General features: G+C 34.2%; 1 protein-coding gene across 1 annotated transcript in view; it reads right to left on the bottom strand.

Moving 5' to 3' along the window:
* Nucleotides 1-361: 361 nt before the first annotated feature.
* Nucleotides 362-24,626, bottom strand: part of DNAJC10 (DnaJ heat shock protein family (Hsp40) member C10) — a 59,199-nt gene continuing 34,934 nt past the window's right edge. The window contains exons 12-24 of the mRNA XM_060106274.1: nt 22,909-22,998; nt 22,013-22,126; nt 20,367-20,481; nt 15,469-15,596; nt 15,051-15,167; nt 11,153-11,254; nt 9,769-9,924; nt 8,717-8,850; nt 8,007-8,060; nt 7,584-7,731; nt 4,025-4,144; nt 2,120-2,224; nt 362-978 (exon numbers count right to left, since the gene is read on the bottom strand). Of these exons, the coding sequence (XP_059962257.1) occupies nt 967-978; nt 2,120-2,224; nt 4,025-4,144; nt 7,584-7,731; nt 8,007-8,060; nt 8,717-8,850; nt 9,769-9,924; nt 11,153-11,254; nt 15,051-15,167; nt 15,469-15,596; nt 20,367-20,481; nt 22,013-22,126; nt 22,909-22,998 (1,395 nt within the window). The 3' untranslated portion in view covers nt 362-966. The remainder of the gene's footprint in view (nt 979-2,119; nt 2,225-4,024; nt 4,145-7,583; nt 7,732-8,006; nt 8,061-8,716; nt 8,851-9,768; nt 9,925-11,152; nt 11,255-15,050; nt 15,168-15,468; nt 15,597-20,366; nt 20,482-22,012; nt 22,127-22,908; nt 22,999-24,626) is intronic.

Below are 24,626 nucleotides of genomic sequence, written 5' to 3'. Positions count from 1 at the left end.
AGTGAAAAACCAAAACCATGAAGGAAAAAAGGCACGTGTAAATAAAGGATATGCATCAAAACAAAGTCCAGAAGTCAAAAACAGATATTAGAAAGATGCTTCAAAAATCAGTAACCATCACAGGGAAAACATTATGAAAGCAATTCAGAAAATAAATGAACACATACCTTTAAAATATAGAAATATTTGGGATACTCTACAATGCCCAGTTAATTGCTATAAATATTTTTTCCCCTCAGGTATATGTGGATACTATAGAAATCAATAGGATTTGTTTACTTTCTGTTATAAAAATTTTTTCTCATATGTGAAAAATTAAAACCAATTTTCAACCTTTAGAAAATGAATCTCTTCACTATAATACAGCATGAAAATAGGGTATCTGTTTATTTTCCCACATTTTGAGTATGTTTTTTAAATGAAATACATGGTCAGATAATCAATTTCAGAGGTTTTTTTTTAGGAGAACAGGTGACTGAAAACCAAATTCTCTTTTCAGGCCAGCCACAAAACTTGAATTGATAAAGTACACTTTGTATAACTTAGCATGTACGTAGATCACAGAGCAGGCTCATGTTTGAGCCAGCTAGCCTAAACATCTTTCTGTGGGTCAGCAATCTGTGGCCCATGGGCTGAATGTGGCTTGTGGCCTATTTGTGTACAGCCTTGAGGCTAAGAATGGTTTTTACATTTTTTAAAGGGTTGTAAACAAAATAAAAACAGAGAATATGTGACAAAGACCCATCTATGGTCTACAAAGCCTAAAGTATTTACGATCTGGCCCTTTACAGAAAAAGTCTCCAGACCCTTCATTTATATTAATGTTGTACAGAATTCAAGCAGTGCAATTACAAGTCCAAGATAATGTTCATTTACTCCCATCCAGAACATAGTAACATTCTGAAAAGGTGGCTTCTGACATCATCTGTCAATTTCTTTTCAATTTTTTCTTCATTTTCGACATCATTAAAGTTCATCCTACAATAATAATGTAAAAGTGATTGAATTCCTTTCTCTTTCAACATCTAATGTTAAAAAGAAGTTAAAAATAATAAACTGACCTAAGTTTTACCTTTTCAAAAATAATTACTCAATATTCTTATTTGATAGATCAGATGAAGTATACCTCGCCTGTTATTAACAATGGAAAAAGGGTATCTCACAATTCTCACCTGCCCATGGCAGATAATACCAATTATAACTTACCACACTTTCAAAGTCATACTTTGATGTGCTCTATAACTTAATTTCAGTTAGCATATTCTACTTTATGACTAATGTTTTCGATTTCAAATGTTTCACTTGAGATAAGTCACAATTTAAAAAATGAAACATCTTGAGAAAATGAACATAGCCAAAATATCAGAAAAACATTTTTGTTCACTGAAACAAAAAAAATAAAGTTTCATAACTATCTCTTTTCTATCTTTTAGATTTGGATAAAACATAATTCTTGAGGTAGGTTGTAAAGCTTCCTATACCAGGGTCTGTAGTTCTAATATGGATCTATAATGCTAGACATCTCTAGCCCTCTTCAGAGGCTGTGCTGTTCTTTCGTCTTTTCACCTTATAGGGAAAGAATCCAAGAAACCTCATGTATGACTGTATTAAATTCCATTCAGAAAGCACTCTAGCATTCATAAACTCTTTGGTCTGTTTCTAAATATGTCCTAGAATGATACTGATTTAAAAAAGGAAAACATGAACAGCCCTCTGAAGAATAGCAGTAAAGAGGCTGCAATGCTTCTTGACAGATTAATAATTCAAGGGTGGGGGGGCAAAATGAATACAGATTTTAATACATCCTGACTATACCAAGAACAAAACAAAACTTGCTCTCCGAAGTGTTATGAGGCTCAAATCAATGCTTTTACATTTGAACAAATTTTAATAACTTATGACCATAGTCACTATTTTTCTGTTAAATGGTTTTACTTGTCCCAATTTCTAAGCATTTAAGTGTCCAGAGGCTAAATTTGTTATATTTCCCAAAGAAGAAATTTCTAACTACCTTACTAATTTTTGAAGCTTCATTTTACTATTTATTGATACATATACTATATAGTAAGAATAAATTTAAATACTGTTTGCCAAAGTCAGCTCTAGATTTAGTCCTTACCTTATTTCTCTTTCCATGATTTTGGAGGTTTTGCAATTTTTCATATATTAAGGTAGTAATCTCTTTTGCATCTCTGGAATCTATTTCCTCTCCCCAGGTATTTCTCTAAAATTGAAAACATTCTTCTTATAACCTTTTAAGTATCTAATCAAAACATGACATTTCCATCTAAGAAACTTGATTAAATATTCCTTAAAGTTCCAAGTGTTTAAAACTTCAGTTTCTTCAAGGAAATGCTGCTGCAAAAGCAGTTAACAAATAATTTACCTGAAATAAATACTAACAATACTTTTATGGAAACATGTAAATTAATACCTTGATTAAAATGCACTGCTAACTCCAAATGCCTCAGAACATCTAAATTGTTTAAGAGGTCCCCAGAGGACTCAAAACATTCTAATCTAAAGTCATTGGCATAGACAAAACCTTTACCACCTACAACAGTGCAAAGCAATGTATATTTCCTGGTTCTCATCTGCCCACAGCAGGAAGGTGGCTAAAAAGCAGGGCAGAAGACAGGTCAGTACCTCCAGGCCCACTTATTTTGGATCTGGAGCCACCTGTTTCCTTCTTCCTGGTGGGAACTCCAAACTGTATGCTAGGATTTTGTTTCTGTGTATAGCTGCTCACCTGGTTTGAATTTCTCACTTCAATCACCATTCTGCTTTGGCCTTGTCTGCTGGACTTCTGGATTCTACCCCTGCCTTTCCATTTGGACAGGGATATTCTGGGTCGTAATCTTATCCTCTGGACACATGGGAACATCATGTTTTCAAATAGCTCCGTGTATGGCCTGGTTAATTCTGTGACTGCTCATTATACTGATACTTCCCTAACATCATTCTACCTGAATAAGACGCCTATTTATGTCACCTAATTCTCAGGTATTCTGAGAATCGGGAAGCTAGTGATTCCAAAGGAATTAATATTCAGGCTCTGGTATAAAGCTCCTTTGCTATCACTGAGTTCTGCTTACCCCAGACTGTTCTTAAGACAAGAGATAGCTTCCTCATAAATCAAAGTCCTTCACTGAAAAATCTAGACATCTGACAAATCTACATTTCTGAAATTCATCATCTAATTTCTTTAGCTCTATTTCAAAATGTATTATAATCACAATAACACAAGATCTTAATCTGATATTCTTAAAAAGTATTAAAACATTTGAAATTATTCATTTCAATGTTTTATGAGAAAACATGAATGCATGGCAGATATTTATTTTTATCACAGTTCTATTGTCAAAAATGTCTTATTCTTTTACTTGGGAAGACAGCAAAGGTCATGAGTCCTTTCAGTTAGCAATTATACTGGCTGAAAGATATACGCTTTTGTATCAATGACCATAGAGACCCACTGGTAAATCCCAAGTTTTCTTGTTTAAAAAAAAAAAAAAAGCACATTGTCAGTGGCCCAAAAAAGAAATTATGAATGAACCATGGAACCCTAACTTTTATTTTATAGTCTAAACCATTAATAAGTATTCCTCAAGATAAATGCTCAGGTACTAAGGCTATTTCAGAAGTATTATGACAGTATTCTCTTAATTTTCTCTTTCTTTCCTAGAAAAACTAATTATAAAGATAATATGTTAATTCTATAAAAAGTAGAAAATACAAAACTTCACAGAAAATAATTACCTTGAATTCTACCACCCACAGAAAACTACTATTAATATTTTGGTGTGTCTACTTAGTAGTTCCCTATTCAGGAGTATAAAAATTTTAAGGCAATGGAGATCATATCAACTGTGAGGCAGAAAAATCTTTTAAAATCACTTGGTGTGTATGTGAAAAGAAGCTTGTTTCAGTGACATGCAGTGAAATTAAAAATGACAAAGGGAAAGAAACTAGAAAAATCATTACCTGCTAAAGGAAAGGCACACAGAAGAAGGCATGTACATACCTTTGCCCTTTCATAAGGATAAAATTTAACAGTTGGATAGGCTCTGATACCAGCTTTCTGGCAGGTTTGAGCATAAGCTTGACAGTCTACTTTTCCAGCTTTCACTTTTCCTTTAATCATCTGAAAACAGAAAAATTGCTTTGCTATTCTCTTTGGCATATACTATTCTGGCAACCACAAAGCAATATGATACTAAAAATTTTTAATATATATAAATCTAAGGATTTGTTACTTAAAAAAAAAGTAGTTTTAATCATTTCCATTCAAACAAGATTGCTTCCAAATTCTTACTAGCTCTGAACTCTTATTTACCTAGCACAGCCTCACCAACAGCAAATAAACTCTCCTTTGCCTTATCAAGGAAATTGAGAAGCTTTATCCTGAACTACTTCTTCGCCTTCCTCCTGTTACCCACAATGTGTCTGTCACACCACAAGCATCTCAGATTCTGTCCTCCACCTCCCTCAGATCTCTGGTCTCATCTGCTGAGGCAGCACTCTTCCTCTTGTGGAAGGCTGACTATGTCTACATTCTCTGGTCCCTCTCTCTCAGAGCTCTTTCTCACTCTTCAGTGTACACACATATGACCAAAAAAGAAGTCCTTCCTTCATTGCACTGGTTCCTCTAGCTACCACCCTGCTTCTTTCTCTTTTTGAGCAGTTTATTCTTTGACCACTTCCTCATCATCTACTTATTGTCAACACATTTTAGCTAGTTTCTGTTCTTACTGCTCCCTCCACTGAAACCACGAGAAGTTCACCAATGACTTCTATTTGGCCAAACCGAATGGACAGTTTTCAGTCTTCGTAATGGGTATCTGTCACTACTGACCTTTTCTTCCTCTTCTCTTTCTTGGCTTATCACGATTCTCTTGGCTACTCTACTCCTCCGGCTATTCTTCCTCGTTTCTAGCATGGGGACCTCCTCCTACACCCGCCCCTCAAATTCAAATGTCCAATCACAGATCCATCTCTCATCAACAATATTTTTTCACTGTGAAAAATCTCCCAGGGAGATTTTATATACCTATATGCTGCTGAACCCTATTATTCCCCTTGATTTCAGTCAACTATGTACTGGCCTGTTTCACTTAAATAAGCACCTTAAACATAACATTTCTAAAATGAATCCTTTCGCCTTAACCCACTACTCCTTCTGTCCAACTATTCACTCAGTTCAGGCCAGAAACTAGGGCCATCCCAGACTCCTTTTTCTACTATACTTTTCACAAACAAATACTAAATCCTAGTCATTCTTATATCTCTCTTACACTTGTTCCATTCTTTCTATCACCACAGCCATAATCCTGGTTCAGGTTATCACCTCTCACTTCAGGACAATTAAAATATCTTTGCTACCTCTCATTTTGTCCCCAAGGCTGGGGTACTCAACAGGTGGACTAACTTGTGCTAGGGCACCAGCAAAAATGCATGCACAAGCATGTATGCATGCACGCACACGCACACACACACACACACACACACACTCGTAGTGAAGGTCAGAAAAATCTAGTTGACTTGTACTTTAGGTTACAGAAGGACACCATATTGTTTTTGGTGCTCTGATCTTTCTCTGATCTTGATGGCCCATGTTCAGTCCATTCAATGTGATCCTTCTAAAATATAAAATGGATCCTGACCTATCCGACAGTTCTCTTCCAGTGCTTATACAGAATACATTCTGAACAGTATGAAAACAGTGAGGAAGAGTGTACAGTGTGAATAGTGTAGGCAAGCAGACCAAACCATCTCCTTCTTGCCTATTTAAGAGCCTCCGTTTTTGCCACTCCCCTTCTGTGTTTATCTTCTGGTAATCCTGGACCAACAGTGGAGAAGCCTTAACATGCTCCACTGTCTTGTGTCCCTGTATCTTTGCAATTCTGTCTTCTCTGTTTAGAGTACTCTCTAGCCAACCCTTTCAAAGTGCCACGCTCCTAGTCATGTTGTAATTCTCATCTCAAATACTAGCTTTTCTGTGGAGCCTTTTGTCTCCTCCTGGCATGACTCTGACCTTCTTCTCCCCATAATTGTTTCACTCTAATTTCACTATAGTAATGATCCTATTGATTTATATATATGAATTTGCATTTTATCTTCCCACTAGATTAAAATCTTGTTAAAGACATGGAATTTTTGTCTTTCCATTTTTTTAGCCCTAATATTTGGCATAATGCTACTTGGTGCTTAGGATCTGCTGAATGACCTTTTTAATAATTTTCTGCTATATGCAAGATATTGATGCATTACAAAATATATAACTAAGTTTTTAAGGGATAAGGGAATAAAACATTTTTGTTAGACTTACTGGAGAAAAAGGAAGCATAAGAGGAAAAGAAGATATAAGTAGAAAAAAAAGAATAACCTCTTATTTCAAAGACCAGTCAATAACTAAAACAATGTTTTACGGCTCCATAGGGCTTCTGAAATCCTTTTGCTAAAAAATTCCCCCGGCTTGGGATGTTCAGCTTTTGTTTTAGACTGGTGGAACTGGTACTGACTTTCTCATTCTAATGAATATTTCATAGCCAAAGGCAAAGTTCCTTGAGTATAGAGGTGAGGAAGCGATCAGTCTGGATGAGGCCACTGACAGGACTGTTATGACAGAAACACCAAAACAGACTGCATTTAGTTTAATTTTATAAGCGTTTACTGAGTTAAGACACAGGGGATATACAGATAGATAAGACATGTATCTTGCCCTCACAAAGCTCATAGTTTTATAGAGGAGAAAGATATCTTAATATATAGTTAACATGCATTGTATAAGCACACTGATGGAGTACCTGATATCCAGGTGACACTGCTTAAGGGGGAAGGTTAGAGAATACATAATACCATTGGAGCTGGGTTTTGTACGACAGGGAGAAAAAAAATCCAGATGACCAAGGTAAGGAAAAGGCATTTTAGAGAGGAAACAGCATGTACATAAGGGTACTTGTTCAGAGAACCTGGAGTACTTTGTTGTGCCTGGAGTGTAAGGTGTGAGGTCAGGGAGAGAGATAAAGCTGAAGAGGTCACATCAGAGATTTGTAGTCAAGGAGGCAGGTCAAGTAATGTGGTTAACAGGAAGCCAGAGAAGGCGATATTTCAGAAAGATCATCAGGGTGGAACTGAAGAAGGTAGACTGGCAATATGAGACTTGTTAAGAGGCACATATGATTGAGTCTAGATGAGAGATGATGAAGGCTTGAACAAAAGGCTAGCAGAGGAGATGATAGGAGATGACAGATTTGAAAGGCATTTAGGAGACAGAACTGATAGGATCTAGTGACTGTCTGGATGGCAGCAGAGTAATGGTGATGGGAAGAAAATAAGGAACAAGCAGAAGAAGTGAGGTTTCTGGCTATTTTGGTTAAGACAATGTCAACCAAGATAAGGATGTTAGCTAAAAGCTTTAATAAAGAAGGAAGAAATCTACTGCAAAGATTATAATCACAGAAATGGAACAGAGTTTTTTAAATTCAAGGAAACTTTTAAGAAATAAAATTATATTTACTATGATCTAATTATTAAAACATGCCAGTGACCACAACTTATTTAAGTAGATAGACATGACTTACCCTAGCCAAGAGCTCAAACTCTGGAGCAAAGTTTTGGCAAGGTCCACACCAAGGAGCATAGAAATCAACCACCCAATGGTTTTTCCCTTGTAAAACTTTTTCATTGAAAGTCTGAGGTGTTAGATCTATAGATGCTTGAGGTAAAAATCTGTGACAAGGGATGAAAATTATTTTTCATTATACAAAACCAAAGCAAACATCTAAAATAGAATATTGCAAATCTTTCTAAGTTAAATGACTTCAAAGAATGACAATGTAATAATGTAATAAAGCACAACCTTATCTTGGTAAATTATAATTCTTTACTAAGTACTTTAAAATGCTAGAACCTTAAACAACTCAGTAAATTTAGCTACAGACATGAGAGGAAGGTAAATAGCACTGAATATAATTTATACAATGATACATATTTTAATTACTCACCCTAGACCCCAGATTCTTAGGGAATAAGCATCCCTATTCCAACCATTGTAACTACTGAAAGAAGAAAAAATACCTAAGTTGTAGACAGTTATTTTCTATTATTGGACATATTCAGAAAAGTCTCTTTGTAGCAATTTAAAAGATAAGTTTAGTTGACTGACTTCATCTAGCATCTCTTTTCTCAGATATACCTAGCTGCAAATACTGCTTACATGGCTTTCCAAATATATTTTTCTCTAGTCTCGATGTCTTTTTGTACTCTGGACAGACCTCAATGTTTAGCTGGCTGCTGGACATCCCCTATAGATCTGTGGTAATGGCAAAACTCAAAATCTCCAAGGCTTTACTTTCTGAACCTTTATTCCAGTTATTACTGTCTATCAAATTCCTACCCACTTTTTAAGACCCATGAGGACTAGTGGAACTAATGTGAGCAAAAACCCTCTGGTAGAATACCTGAAACCAAACAGGGGCTTAATAAATGTTCTTCCTCTCCTCATTTTCTTTGCAAGATTGTCAGCTTCATGATCAGTGGGACTATTCAATTCACTTTTCATCTTGTAAATTTCTCATTAGCACACTATCTTAAACATGGTGGGCTCCCAAAAATACTGGCGGTTTAACTTTTATTTAGTTAGGATGACTTTTAAATTTTAACTGTATAAAATAAATGATTCTATAAACATCTTCAAATTTTAGAGAACACTTACTGATATTGATAAGCTTTATTTGATTTTGGGGGAAAAAATCTTATCTCAGGGTATCTCCGAACATTTTCTTGGGAACAAAAAGAATGATATTGTTGGCAGTCTATACTGCCCACATTGATCAGTCCAGTTAATGTCTATAAAAGAAAAAAAAAAGAGATCAGAATAATTAGAATAAAATTACCATAACTATTTTATATATGTTTACAATACAGAAATAGTCACTGTGAGATGATTATTATATTATTTATCAGTGATTTTCACCAAATAAAAATGGGTAAGGGCTTAAAACATAATAGAACATTTATAGTAATGCACTGGAAATCTAATTTTGTAGTCAAGATTTTGTTCATCTATGACATGGGGAAAATTATGTGGTTATAAAATTCAAAGTGTTAGAAACCAAAAACTAATGAAGTTCTTTGCAATGGTATTTCAAAGAGTTACTTTTTCAAATGCAGCCATGGGTCACAACATACTGAGTCACGCCCAGATTTAAAAATTTTATTGAAAAGAGCAGAAAATTATATTATTATGAATTTAAGATACTAAATAATTTTAACTCTTAGGTTTATTATTTATCTTAGAAATAAATACAAAATAGTAATTTCATTTTCCATTCTGGTATTTAAATAGTTTGTTCCTGATCCTTCATGATTTATACCGCTCTGTAGGAAATTTAAGAAAAAAAAGGCCTTGATCAATGAAACAGATTTTTAAAGTCTCACAATATTGTGAAGAAACTGTACATTTAAGCTCTAAAAATGAAGAAGTAGAAAAAATGTTAATAGGAAATAAAGGAGATCTTTGTGTTGATGCTGGCAGAAATTTGGTCAAATATACACCAAGTGACATAGAAAAAAGGGTAATTATTCTATACTATTCACATACCAGACAGAAACAGAGTTGAAATCTAATTGGTATATAAAAAGTGATCAGAACTTTTATTAAGTGATATTATCTAGAGGTGGGTTCACTCATCTCAGTTTCAAAATAATTGTTAAATAAACATTCTTAGTAAATGTTAAGATTTACAATAAACTATTTTACTACACCCGGGCCATTCTTTTCCACTCTGGCATTAAGACTTGACACGGATGACACCATGGAGAATAGAAATCAACCATCCAGACTTCGTCATGTTTTCTTTGTTTAACTAGTTCGTTGAAAGTGGTGGGTGTCAAGGAGATCACTGAAGGATTCATAAGATCCTAAAGAGAATACAGCGTTCATTGTAACAGATATAAAAAGGAGTAGTTCATATATTCTTGGCAAATTGTTGGTATATGTCATTTAGAAAGGTTCCTGTTTCTGAATAATCAAAAGATACATTAGGATATATAAAGAGAATCTATAGTGAATTAATTTAAAAAGAAAGAAATGACCCTTAATTTATCTTTTAAGTTTGGATTTTGCCCATCAGTCTTATTAAATCAAGGTATATTTTCTTATTTCTATACATCACTAAAATCATCTTAGGTAGAGAAAAGAGGCAACTTTAATTAAGGTTAGAGGTAGATGAGGCAAGAGTTCCAAGAGCTGCCCAGATGTCTACACAGGCCATATAGTTCTTTTTGGAACCAATAATTGGTTTGGAAATGACCATTTAATTATTTATGGAAAGCCTGCTGTTCTATTTTTCTGACATTCCGACTTGAGATACTGCACAACCTCAGATCAGTTGCTCCAAATGCTGTTTTAACAGAGCTTCAGGCTATCATGATTGGGTAATACTAATGAAGATGTTCGCTTCCCTGGGGAAACAATCAAAAACAACACAAAACAAAAAACTATTACTTTGGAGGAGGAGGGAGAGATGAGCAGGACAGAAAGTAGAATGGTCACTGCACGGATAATAAGCTAGAATTGTTCATTGCTTTCTTAAGAGTTCCCCTGTAACTATTTTAGTCAATTAAGACTATTAGTGAGAAAAAAGGAGATGCTGTAGACGTAGAGCACTTCTGGGCTAATAACACAGCAGGCTCGGAATAAACTGCCTGGGCTTGAAGAAGCCCTCCATTGGCGGTTGGGGTAAGACTGTACTTAGCCACATATTTCTTGGAATTATACAATTCCAAGAAATAGCTCACTGCTATCTCATCTATATGGGACCGAAAAGAAATAATCTGTGGTAATTCTACCTGAGAAAACAGGGAAAGGGGGTGACAAGGCTTTATGTAAAAGTTACAATTTCATGTGTTAATAAATGTGTCCATAAGTACAAAGCACTATACTAGGTAACAAACAAAACATATACTTGCTATAAACTCTGAGAATAAGTCTATAATATTTAAAAGAGTAGACAATTTAACAAATTAATGTCAGAAAATGTTTTGGCATAAAAAGAACAAATCCTATTATGAAACATTGATCAAATATTCATACAAAGTGTAAACATACATGGAAGGATTTATAGTCACAGGCTATAACTTAAAATACCTCTACAAACTCCAAGATCTGTTCAGCAGAGTGATGTCCTTCATATTCATGAATGTTGGACTGGTTGAATACCACTGTTGTTGGATAAGCCTGAATGTTATACTGTTAGGAATGAGAATACAAATTAAACAAAGATTTTATACAATTTACCCAATTATTTCAAATTCATAACCAGCTTGCCTTTATTTAAGTTACAACAACAAGACTTTAAAAACTCATTGCTAAACTGCTGGTGACTGAAAAATTTTAGCCTGGCCAGATTTAGTAAAGGAAATAGATTTATTATTGTACTCCTGAGTATCTGATCCTTATTTATAGTTACTCCATTAGCCATAAAATCCACAGGCACTGAAACAGAGGGAGAAGGGAGTATGGGTAATTATTAGCTTGGTCCTCTTCTGCTCTCCTGAACCAAGGTGGATGAGGATGTAAAGAGCAGACTAATCTCTAGCTTGAGTGTTTTTTTTTTAATACCATAATAAACACTCCAATTTGTTTAGAAGTAGAAGAAAAATCAAGGAAATAAAAATAGCAAGAACAAAGAAATAAATAATTCATGTGTACAGAACCATATTTTAGGTTAAAGAATTATGAATCATGTGCTAAAAATGAGGTCACTTTTTATTCTTTGCTCAATTCAGCTTTTATGGTAAAAAATATTATAATTTCCTCCTCAGAATTAGTATGAACACTAATCCAGAAAGCACTTCTCTAAAGTTTTTCTTATTTATTTTTTTTAAAATATAAAGAGATCCCTATCTGTGGATTTGCTGTGGCTGAACTTTGCATCCTCAAAGTTGAAAAGCACTCATTAGCAAATTGGAATCTCTGACTAGGATTCAAAAATAATTTTAGAAAATAACAATGGAAACATTTATCAAACTTTAGTAAATGAGCACAAATAACCCATTAGATGAACAAAACAATAATTTTATCTAACATTTGACCAGTCCTTATTATGTGCTGAGCACCTTTTTAGCACTGATACGTGGAGTTTCTCATCTGTTCCTCACAACAATTCTATTCAGAAGCTAAAATTACTAGGTCAACTTTATAGATGAGGAAACTGAGGCACTGAGAGGCTAAGTGACTTGGTCAAGTTAACCAATTAGTGAGTAGTGAATCCTGACCTCTATTCCAAGTGAATTTGATGCAATAGTTTTAAATCTTTAAACTTTGCTTAATTATCTATAGGATATTTAAAAGTTGAGATTAAAAGTAGAAAAACTATAGGAATTCAAATTAATTAGTTTATCACAATTTTTTAGCTTTGCTTAGCACCTTTTTAAAGTCGCATACAAGGCATTCAAAACCAAAGAAAGGCCTTATTTATTTCATTTTTTAAACTTATTTTAATGAAATTTCAAACATAATGAAAAGAGAGAATAATCTAACAAACACTCACGTATACCTCTGCTACATTTAAGGATGATTAACTTTTCTGCCATTCTGGCAGACTGCTGAAAGTTCTTTCTTGATCCCATTTCCTTTCCTCCCTGACACCAAGAAAGAGCATGTATCCAATTCATTGATGTTTTACCCTTTGGCTACATGCATATGTATCCCTAAGCAGTATATTGTAATGTTTCTTATAAATAAACATTCTATAATTTCTTATAAATAAACTTTCTATAATTTCATCATATTCTATACTATTCTGCAACCTGCTTTTTTCATTATATTCTTGAGATTCACCCATGCTGGTAAAGACAGATCTAGTTTTAAGTCCTCTATGGTTATTCCACTCTGTGACTGGATAATTTATTCATGTACTTGCTATTGTCAGCTAAATTAAAAAAAATTTTGATGGATGGGGAAGGTGTATGACTATTGCTATAATTTGTGCTTTCTTGATGACTAGTGAAGTCGAACATTTTCCATATTTTTTGAATTTCCTCCTTTACAAAATGTCTGTACACTTTCTCATTTTTCTTCTATTAAAAAAATTGATTTGTAGTCTTTAAATATTCTGGACAGTAAGGTTTTGTCAGTTGTATGTGCTGCAAATATTTCCTGTCTGTTGTTTGCTTTGACTTTATAATGTCTCTTTCTTTGGCAATAGTTTTAACATTTAATGTAGCCAAATTCATTCCCATTCATAATTTTTATCCTTAGTGTATGTGTGCCTACACAGGCATGCATGTCTGTGTGGAATGAAATTATTCCTCACACAGACGCATAAAGATTTCACCCTACATTTACTTCTATTATGTTTTTAAAACACATTTTTTAAAAAAATTGAGGTATAGTTGATTTACAATGTTGTTTTAGTTTCAGTTGTACAGCAAAATGATTCAGTTTTATATATATATATTTCAGATTATTTTCCACTAGAGCTTATTAAAAGATATTGAATATAATTCCCTGTGCTATACAGTAAGTCTTTGTTGCTTATCTGTTTTATGTATAGTAGTGTGTATCTGTTAATCCTATACCCCTATCTGTCCCTCTTGCAAGCTCTGGTAATGGTAAGTTTCTGTGAGCCTATTTCTGTTTTGGGTATATACGTTCGTATTTTTTTAGATTCCACATGTAGGTGATTTCACATAATATTTGGCTTTCTCTGTCTGACTGACTTCACTAAGTATAATAATCTTTAGGTCCATCCATGTTGCTGAAAATGGCAATATTTCATTCTTTTTAATGGCTGAGTAACATTTCATTATTATACACACACACACACACACACACGTATCTTCTTAAGCCAACTGTCTATTGATGGGAACTTGGGTTGTTTCCATGTCTTGGCTATTGTAAATAGTGCTGCTGTGAACACCAGGGTGCACATATCTCCTCAAATTAGTTTTTGCTTTTTCCGGATATATATCCAGGAGTGGGATTGCTGGATCATATGGCAGCTCTATTTTTAGTTTTTTAAGGAAACTTCATACTGTTTTCCATAGTGGCTGCACCAAATTATATTCTCACCAACAGTGTACGGGGGTTTCCTTTTCTCCACACCCTCTCCAGCATTTATTATTGTTTGTAGACTTTTTGATGACAGCCATTTTGACTGGTATGAGGTGATACCTCATTACGGTTTTAATTTGCATTTCTCTAATAATTAGTGAGTTGAGCATCTTTTCATATGCCTGTTGGCCATCTGTATATCTTCATCATAATAATTACTGAAAATCATCAGATATCCAGTGTTCAAGTTTCCCCAATTATCTCTATTTTTTTTTTCTGGAGTTAGTTTGTTTGAACTGCATCCAAACAAGGCCTAGACACTGCATTTGAATAATATGTCTTGTAAGTCTTTTTCATCTCTTTTTTCCTTCTTTCAATATATATATCCAATAAACTGGTGTTTGTCCTGTAACTTTCTCTGCCTGCTGGGACTTGAAGATTGTATGTACCTGGTGTCACTTGACATGTTCCTCTGTCACTGGATTTCCTATACACTGATATCTGGAGGCTTGATTTGACTTAGGTTTTTTTTCCCCCAAGGATATTTTATAATTTCTAGTTCTTCCTAAACTGAAGAATATTTATTAACCTAAGAAAATATTTTGTATGTAAACAAAAGTTAAGAAGCTTGTTTAATTTCTATTAACTACACTTAAAAGAAAAAGAATAAAAACTATAGACCACCAAAAGGTAATATTAAGTTAAAAAAAATCTTAAATAATTGAGAAATCAAATAATCATGTATTTTATCAAGTCAACTAAATATTTTTCTGATAAGACCCTGTCTACATTGAACCACATATTATCTATTTACATTTAGTCTAGTCATAATTTTACATCATTTTGTTGAAGTTATTTCTTTAAATAATTTGTTACTACTCTAAATGTTAGATGTACATTTGAAAGTTATTTTATTGCTTTAACATTAGGCTGCCAAAACATTTTACAAAAACATTAATTAGAATAAATTTTTTGTACTTTGCCTTACCATGTTACAGAGTCCCTCATGAACTGTACAATCTAATGTACCAAACTTAAGCTGACCGTAAAGATGCTTTGATGCTTTTCTTAACTCTGGCAATAAAGCTCGACATGGTGGACACCACTATGAAAGAAAAAATATTCATAAGCACTGAGCCAAATGAAACAAAAAAACACACACCATTTTTACAACAAGCAAATGCTAAGTAAGACAAACCATACTTAGTTACAAATCTTACGCATTTATATTCTCAGTCCTCGGAGGGGAGGGGCAAGTATATCAGCCTTTCTTAGAAGTAATATGTGACAGTGGCCAAACTGAGTAACATTATTCTAATATTCATGGTTCAAGGTTACCCAGAAAATTTTTTGCTGCGACAAGAGAAAATGACAATATTGAAATTTGACAGATAAACATAACTTACAGGGGCAAAAAAATCAACTAGCCATGGTTCTTTGTCACTGGCAGGAAAATTTTGAGGTCCCAGTGTGGTAACATGAGAATTAACACTTTCTTTGGCAAAGGCAAGTATATCATAAAGAATCTTCTTTCCTTTGAAACAGAGAAAGAGAAAAATTAAAATCTACATTCTGTCTTTTTATCCACAGAAACATTTCAAAGCTTTTGTACTTGAAATATTAAAGAGAAGATAAACTTATTAACAAATTGATTTTGTTGAGGTTTTAGTGTTCTGTATACTATACACACATAGGTTTGCTCTGCCAGGAGAAACCTATCCTTTACTCTGTTTCTTAGAGGATCAGATAAAATGTCAAGATCTCTTTGAAAAGTTCCTTTATCCTCAGAGGCAGAATAATTTCCTTGCAGTGTTGAGTTCTTTTTGCTTACATCAACTACTGTTATAGCCTCTTAAATCTGTTTCTTCAACCTAGACTTCTCTTATGAATTCAAAACCTGTATTACCAACTGCTCAGTGGAAATATTTACTTGGATGTCATATAAACATTTTAAACAAAGTATACCCAAATTGAAGTTGAGCTATTTTTCCCAAAACTTGCTCCTTTTCTCACCTTCCCTACCTTGGCAATGGCATAATCATCCACTAGGTGCCTAAATAAGATTTCCCAGAGTTATTCTTGCCTTCTTTCTTTGCCCTTGTATCATAGCTCCATCTCTTACCATCTCCAACCCCAATTTAGGCTACTGCCTAAATTTAGTCTGACCTACTGAAATAACTAAGCTGGTCTTTCTGTTCTGCCTTCCTTAACTAATTCGTTTTCTACATTGCTACCACAGGCAAGTTACAAAATCATTCATCTGATCATATTGTCCCCTTGCTTAAAGACCACTGCCTAAAGAATATACTCCTTGGCTTGGCAAATAATAGCTTTCTTAGGACCAGCACATAGTCCATTTTCCCATGTGCCCTCTGATTTATTCACTCGATAGTCAATATTAAGTCAAGCACCTATTATGTGTCAGGTCCTGTTTTAAATGCCATAGTGCATGCAAAATTAAAAAAGATACAGACCTTCTCCTTAAGGTGTTCACAGGCCAGCAGAAGATTTTCATAAATATTTAAATAGAGTGAAAAATGACACCACATTATCCTGCTTTTTTCTCACTCTTTAGCTGCTGCCGCTTGAATTGCTTCATGAATGCTATCTTTGACAGTCCCTTAAAAGTGACCCATAGGGCCCTGATTTTGTCTCTCTATGCACTTTTGACAAGCTCATACTCACCCAAGGCTTCAATTACCATTGATATGATGATCATTTGTATCTACAGTTTTAGCCCAAACTCTTCTCCTAAGGACCAGGCCTATATTCAACTGTGAACTGGGGGTGTGTACTCCATGGCACCTCCTCCCCTAGTGTTCTCTTCCTCACGGAATGGTGCAATCAGTCACTCAGTTGCCAATTCACCAAGTCAGAAGCTTGGGTTTCCTTTTCTTATTCCCCTACATCTAAACACAATCACTGGGGCTTCCCTGGTGGCGCAGTGGTTGAGAATCCGCCTCCCAATGCAGGGGACACAGGTTCGATCACTGGTCCAGGAAGATCCCACATGCTGTGGAGCAACTAAGCCTGCACGCCACAACTACTGAGCCTGTGCTCTAGAGCCTGCAAGCCGCAACTACTGAAGCCTGCATGCCCTAGAGCTGGTGCTCCACAACGAGAAGCCACTGTAATGAGAAGCCCACGCACTGCAATGAAGAGTAGTCCCCGCTCACCGCAACTAGAGAAAGCCTGCACACAGCAACAAAGACCCAATGCAGCCAAAAAAAAAAAAGAAAAAAAAACCACACACACACAAAACCAACCCCCCCCAAAACCCCCCCACAATCATCAATTTATACTGATTTTGTATTCTTGGTATTTAAAAACTCTGTCCACTTCTTTTCATCCACATTACCACTATTTAGATAAGGTAGCTATCTCCTCTTACATAAATGACTACATCAGACTTCTACCTGCTCTCCCGTCGTCCAATTTTTGTTTCTATCCATTCTAGGCAGCCAGTCGCCTTTCTAAAATGTAGAACTAGTTAAATCATATCTCTGCTTAGATCCATGAATCCCTCTGCTTTGCCTCCAGGATAGAGTCCAAATTACTTTACCTGACAGAGGAAACACATAATTTGGAGCCCTGGTGCCCTCTCAAGCCTCAAGTCTCATTCCTTTCCACACTCAGCATTCCAGTTATCCTGAAATCCTTGCTTTCTAAGAATGAACGAGGTACCCTTTTATTTCAGAGTCCATGAATACATTTGCTGGTTCCTGGGCTTGGAATGTGTTTAACACCTCTTTATTTGTATAACCATTACTTCTGCTTTAGATCTCAACGAAGAGCTTGCTTTCTCTAACCTCAGAAAATTATTCCATCAATATGTTCTGCCTAAGTGCAACCCATACTTATCTCTTATGGTAGTCAGTCTCCAAGATAGCCCCCAATGATCCCTACCTCAGGTACTCATACCATTGCTGTACCAGGGTTGGTGTATGTGACAATAGGATATGGTGGATGTGACAGTTTATATTATATGAGATCAGATTATCATTGCTTGTGTGTGTGTGTGTGTGTGTCTCTGATAATTCATTCTGAGAGAAGTGAGTAGCCATACAGAGAGGACCACCTGGTAAGGAACTGAGGCCTCCTGACTATGCCATGAGCCAGCTTGGAACCAAATCTGCCAGCCTCAGTCTAACCTTCAGATGGCTGTAGTCCTTACCCACCCTGACTGCAACCTCATGAGAAAACCTGAGCCAGAACCACTCAGCTAAGCTGTTCTCAGATTCCTGAACACCAGAAACTGTGTTAGTTAATAAATGTTTGTTGTTTTAAGCTGCTAAGTTTTGGGGTAATGTACTACTCAGAAATAGATAATACTCCTCACTTCAGACATTTTAAAAGTTGCCCATCTACTTGTCTGTTTTCTCTACTAGTTCATAATGTTCATAATAAACACCTATTTAAATCCAATACTCGATACCTATTTAAATCCGAAGAAATAATACAAGTTATGCTATAAAGTTAGTGACAACATACAAAAGGAAGTACTTGGGTATTCATGGTATATTACAGGGAGAAAATGCTTTATGCAAAGGTTTGAAGGGTGACTTGGAGTTTGCTAAATATTTTGAGGGGCAGGGAGAAATGATTACAATGCAGGAGCAAGAAAAAAATCTTGTGTAAACGCATAGGAGTGAAAGAACATATTTTCAGTGATCTACAAGTAGCAGAGCTAAGATTATTTGGAGGGGCAGAGGTGGGAGATGAGGCTGGAAAAACAGGCAGAGGCAGAGAGTGAATGTACCTTATTAATTTAACAACTATTTACTGAGCTACTATGCACCAGCATCCTAGGTGCTGGAAATACAGTGGTGAGCAAGACAAGTCATTGCTCCTATGCTAAGGAATCTGAAGTTTATTCTAAAAGAGATCAGGAGATCCAAGGCAAAAAAAAGTGACATGTGAATGTTCTAGGTATTCTAGGGTAATAAATCTGCAAATAAAACAAGTAATTAATTGTAAAGAGAAAAGGCTATGAGGCAATTATATTGGAGAATATTAAAGAAGATGAAGGAGATGATGGACCTGAAATAAGGCAGCGAGGGGGAATCTGAGAAATATTTCATAGGTGAAAAAGAACAGAACTCCATTACTAAAACTTGGGTCATTTCCAGCATTTTCAGGAGGTGGCATAATTTAGCGTGGCTATAAGCCTAGGCTTTGGAGTCAGACACATTTGGATACAAAATCTACCTTGACCAATTACTAGTTGTCATGGGCAAGTTACTTTCTCTTTCTGAGCCTCAGTTTTCTCCCTTGCTGGGCTGTTGTGAAGATAAAAATGGATATGCACAATATGAAAATTCTTTTAGAAAAACATCTCATTTATAAAAAATACTGAATAAACAGTAGTTACTGTTAAGTTTATCTTGTCAAGTCTTTGCTCACAAAATTCCTTCAGTCTACAGGGCCTCACTTGTTTTTCTCTTATTTGCTTTGGGAAATTGAGTATTCAAATGTCATTTTAATTCAAAGATCACCTCCTGACCTATACTATGCAAAAGTCTCTTTATTTGATCTTATAATTTATACATGACTATTACAATGTTTTTCATATTTTCTTATAAATCTCCCTGCTCTCACCCACTAGATGATATTTTAAGCTTCTTGAGAGCAGAGTCCATGTCTTATAATTTTGCATTCCTAACACCTAAAAGAGTGCTTGTCATGTAACAGGCATAGTTATCAATATCTGTTATTTACTGTGTTATAGTCAGGAGTTTATGTCTCTCTTTTGCTACATTTGACCTTTTTTAGGACAGGGACGATGTTGTATTCCAAACCCTAGGAATTGGAACTGTACTTTCATGATGCAGGGCTAAAGTCCCAAACAAGGTGAAATGCAGAAATATAAATTCAAGAGAGATAACACAGCAGTTAATGGAGATGTCTGGTCATCTAGTGTTTGAAAAATCCAAAACAATGTCTAGAAATTGCCCCTAATGATTGAGATGCTACATTTGGCACACTGAAATGGAAACTAGGTGTTTCTTATTTTTGTCAACAAGACAAACCCTGAAATTCCTTACTAGCCTGACAAGTCATCAGAGCTCTTGCTGATACGGTGATCAAAATATTGGGGAGAAAAAAGGGATTTATTTTAGACAGTAAAGAAGATAAAACAACTATATTTAATTCAAAATATCTTTCCCCACAAGAAACAAATTTACTAATAAGTGAGAGCAAAGTTATTTTTCATAATCATGTCCATATAAAACAAGGTTAAAAAGTAGAATTAAGAATTACTATTTGAAAATCGAGAAATTTTTATCACTTTTTCCCTTCTTACCATGATGAATTTCAAATTCCTTAGTTCCTTGTCCTTTAAATACTGCTAGACATGGCTGAAAAACATAGAGATTACTACAGATGTCTGGTGCAGACGAACAGTCAAACTTGCCAACCTGAAGTATAAAGAGAAGGTTTAATCCGTTGAAAATAAAATCTTACCCATTCAGTTAAATATTCATAAGGATAATCCAAAAATGACATTGCTATAACAACAGAGCTTCTAAATAGAAGTTAATGGACCATCAAAGTAAGAGACAGAAATAATTAATTTACATTTAACACTGAAACTAAATTTAGTTATATTAAAAAAAAAAATGCCTCCTAGAGATTTCAAAAACCTGAGAGGAAATTTCCAAGAAAATATTAAGTTGTTTAAGAAACCACCCTTCTAAAAATGTAGAGAATATTTATATAATCTTGGGGTGGGGGAAAGAGAGAATGTCTTAAGAGAGACCCTACAAGCAGAAATAATAAAGAAAAAGGTTCACATTTTCATACAGTATGGAAAAAAAAATCCAGTGGGCAAATGATAAAGCAAAAAAAATATTTGTAGCATTTAAGACAAAGGATCTATTAAGAAATAAAAAGAACATCCTATCAGGAGAAAGAAAATGGGCCAGAGACATACATGGAAAATAAAGTAGAAAGCAAATAAATGAAAATGAGTATTATTAACAAATCGCTTTTGGCCTATCAGAACAGTGCTAATTATAAAGAATGATAATACCAGGGCTGGCACTGGTATAGAGAAATGGTCACTTACATGCTGTCAGTAAGAATATAAACTGATACAAACTTCCTGGAAGACTCTGGTAATGAGGATAAAAAACTTTGAAGAAAATATATAACCTTGGTTCAAAATATTCCTCATACTGCATTTTTGCAGTATATCTTTTTGATATAAAAATGGAAACAAAGTCACCAGTAAAAGAGGATTTGTCAAACAATCATGGTGTAACCATACAGTGAAATACTGCTTGGTCTTTAGGATGATGACTGATACATTTACATGTACATACACACATATATATTACACTGGTATGTGGAAAAATTTATATCACTAAATGGAAAATTTTACGAAAGAGAATTTAGTGAATCTAATTTGATTAAAAAGCATACATATAAATTTACATGTATGTCTATTACAATGGCCATTACAATATGCATATATGTGCACACACATACATATGCCCACACTTAAAAAGCTTGGAAAGTTATAACAGTAAATTCTTAGTAGGTTTATTAACAGTGGAGAAAATGTGGATAATTTTTAGGCATCTACTTTAATTCATTTTTGTGCTTATTTATATATGCTAATTTAAAATAATGAATATGAAATTACTTACATAAAGAAATAAGAATTTAAAAAAGGGAAAGATACCCTATTCTATAGTATGCATTCCAGAAAAACTATCATACAGATTTATCACATACCAACTACCCAAGAGAAATGAAGGTTAACCTTTTACGGATATCATTTTAATTTTTAATAGAAAAAAGAAAACGCAACAGAAGAACAAAGGCATTTAGGGGTTTCTTAACCTAGAATTTCAAATAAACATTTTTATGTTATTTAAAACATAACTTTATGTACTAAATTAAGAAGAGAGCACATAAGCAGAAGGCTAGGCAGAATACACTTACTTGAATATGTTCATTTTTAAGTAGAGTTTTTAGTTTCTTCAACTCAGGATCATTTGAATTTTCATTTTTTCCAAAATGAAAAAATAAGAGCCACCGATGATGAGCCAAACGATCCTTAAAAGTGATTAAAGAAGAAAGTGATAAAGGAAAAGAAACATCAGAGATGGAAAATCCTAAGAGTTCTATCAATAATTTCTATTTCTTCGACTTAATTTTAACTATCCTACCCATTACTTCAAAATATTGTCTAAAATTCAGACCCAGTCATATTCTTATTTTGTAGTTTATTTGGAATAATGCTATATAAATCAATTATATAATATTACACAAAGAAAAGAGTCACTAAATCATAAAATCTTAAAGACAATGACTGTGCCAGGAAAAAGTATGATTTCAACAACACAGAGCCAAAAGGCTGGAAGGTGGGGAAGTCAGATTTCTTCAGGTTTAACAAAAAGTTTGGTAGGGATATAGACTTAGAACACTCTGGGATCAAAAAGTAGAGAAAATAATTGATTCTACTACAAACTGAATATTTCTAAAGTTGTTTCTTAATTCTCAGTGAACAATACAGATAGTTCTGTAAGTGAGAACAAAGAGCTTCAGATCAGATCCAAAGTTGCTTTGTGATCAAAATCTTGCCTTTTCTGGTGCACCTCCTGCAGCCTACCTTCAGGACTAGTTAGGTTTCCAAAACTACAGATCCACACTGAAGCTGCAATGCCAGCAACCCTGGCATTAGAGTTCAACCTAGAACCAACTGATATATATATATATAAATCCTTTGAAACTGCTGCTACTTCTCCAAAATGAGTAAAACAAATGCTGATTTTAAAATGTTAAGTTCTGAAATGCTACCAACATTTAATACTATTTATTATTAAAAAAAATATTACCTCTAGTGTGTTTGCCGAAAGTAGTTCAAAATCTGGAAGGTTATGCATTATTTCCAAATATATTTCTTTAGCATCCAATGAATTAAGAAACTAGAATTAAGAGAATCATATTGTAATCTTTTTAATCAACATTCACTTATTTTAGTGTCTTAGTTTTTCAGTTTTCAGAGAAAGAACTTTTAAGGAAAAAAATCATAGAAGTTACACAGTTTTTAAGCTAATTATCCTAAATGTTGTCTTTTTCCAAAAAAAAAAAAAAAAAAAAGGACAGTATATCATATTGTGGCAATTATTAAACTGGGTTGTTTCTTTAAAAAATAGTGATGTAAAATAAATTTCATTATTAGGTGTTTCATTACCTGGAATTTTCCATTAACTGTGCTGCATATTCTATGATAATCCTCAAAATAACCTGGAGTGACCTCTGGCTCACTGGGGAAAAGCTATGGTATGTTCAGTGTAATTTTAACGCTAACATGTTTTACAGAATGCCAATGCTTTATGAATTCTTTAAAAACTGTTAAAACACAAGAATATTTGGTGATCGAAGATGCTTCATACCCCAATCAATAATTAATAGGAATTAAGATGAGAAAAACTTATTATTGGAAAACTGGAATGGACTTTGTTTATTATAGAGATTTTTAGAAATAATGTACCAAAACCAAACCACTTAGGAGTTTGACAGAGTAAAATGTATATATATAAAATATATATTTTAAATTAACTATATTTTAGATCTAGGTCTCTTATTTAAAACAAAACAACTGAAACAGACACATCTCGATTCTAACAAACCTTCTTTATTTCTGTCCATATTTTATCCTCAGCATATTTTTCTCATAGAACTCTCTTTGCTCTTCTAATTCTCATGGAAGCAGCTGCTATTACAAACAGTGCGGCAATAGTTACATCAAGAAAATGTATACAGGGGTTGATGAAACAGTTTATTGTATATCTTCAATTATAATAGACTATTTGTTTGAAATTCATATATTACTTGAAAGATCTAAAACTCCATTAAAAACTTGTAGGAACTACCACTGTATTCACAGTTTAATTGTGTTCGACATGAGAATAATCAATAGAAACAATGTCTATAACATAAGTACAGAAAACTCAGATTTTCAGCTTAAAAAATATCTATAGCATATTCTCAAAAATCTATGAAATAACTTATTACCAAAGGGCTTAAAAGGCCAAAACAGAAGATTTTCATGTCTCAGTACTATAAGCTCATTCACTTTAGTCACATTCATGAAGATTTTACTAAAAATACTCCCATAGCAGCTTATATAAATATGTAAGTTACAAATCCAATAGAACCTCCTTATAAACCTGTTTGTTTTAGAGTAAAATTTGGCAGTTACATCTAGAAGGGTACTGTGCAGCCTCTGAATTTCACCTGCCAGACATATTTAGCTGGCATAGTGTTTTACATTTTTTAAAACTTGAATGCTTTTAGGAGGGACAGGGACTTCTAATTCGTCACTCTGTGTTGTCACATTTCTAATATCACTCATTTATGTTTCCTAAGATCATATCTGAGCTTGCTGTTTTATATCAAAAAGCCCAAAGACCTCACTGAAATATGAGACTGTAGTACTGAAGGCAAAAGCCTATATTAAGTGTTGGCCAGGGTACAGGCAATCCTCACGAGCTAATGGCACAGTGTAAATAAACCGAATTTTTCTGGGCATTCTGGCAATATGAACTGA

The sequence above is a fragment of the Mesoplodon densirostris genome, chromosome 8 (assembly GCF_025265405.1).
Source record: "Mesoplodon densirostris isolate mMesDen1 chromosome 8, mMesDen1 primary haplotype, whole genome shotgun sequence".
NCBI classification, from domain to species: domain Eukaryota; kingdom Metazoa; phylum Chordata; class Mammalia; order Artiodactyla; family Ziphiidae; genus Mesoplodon; species Mesoplodon densirostris.
This window is presented reverse-complemented; position numbering and strand designations above follow the sequence as displayed.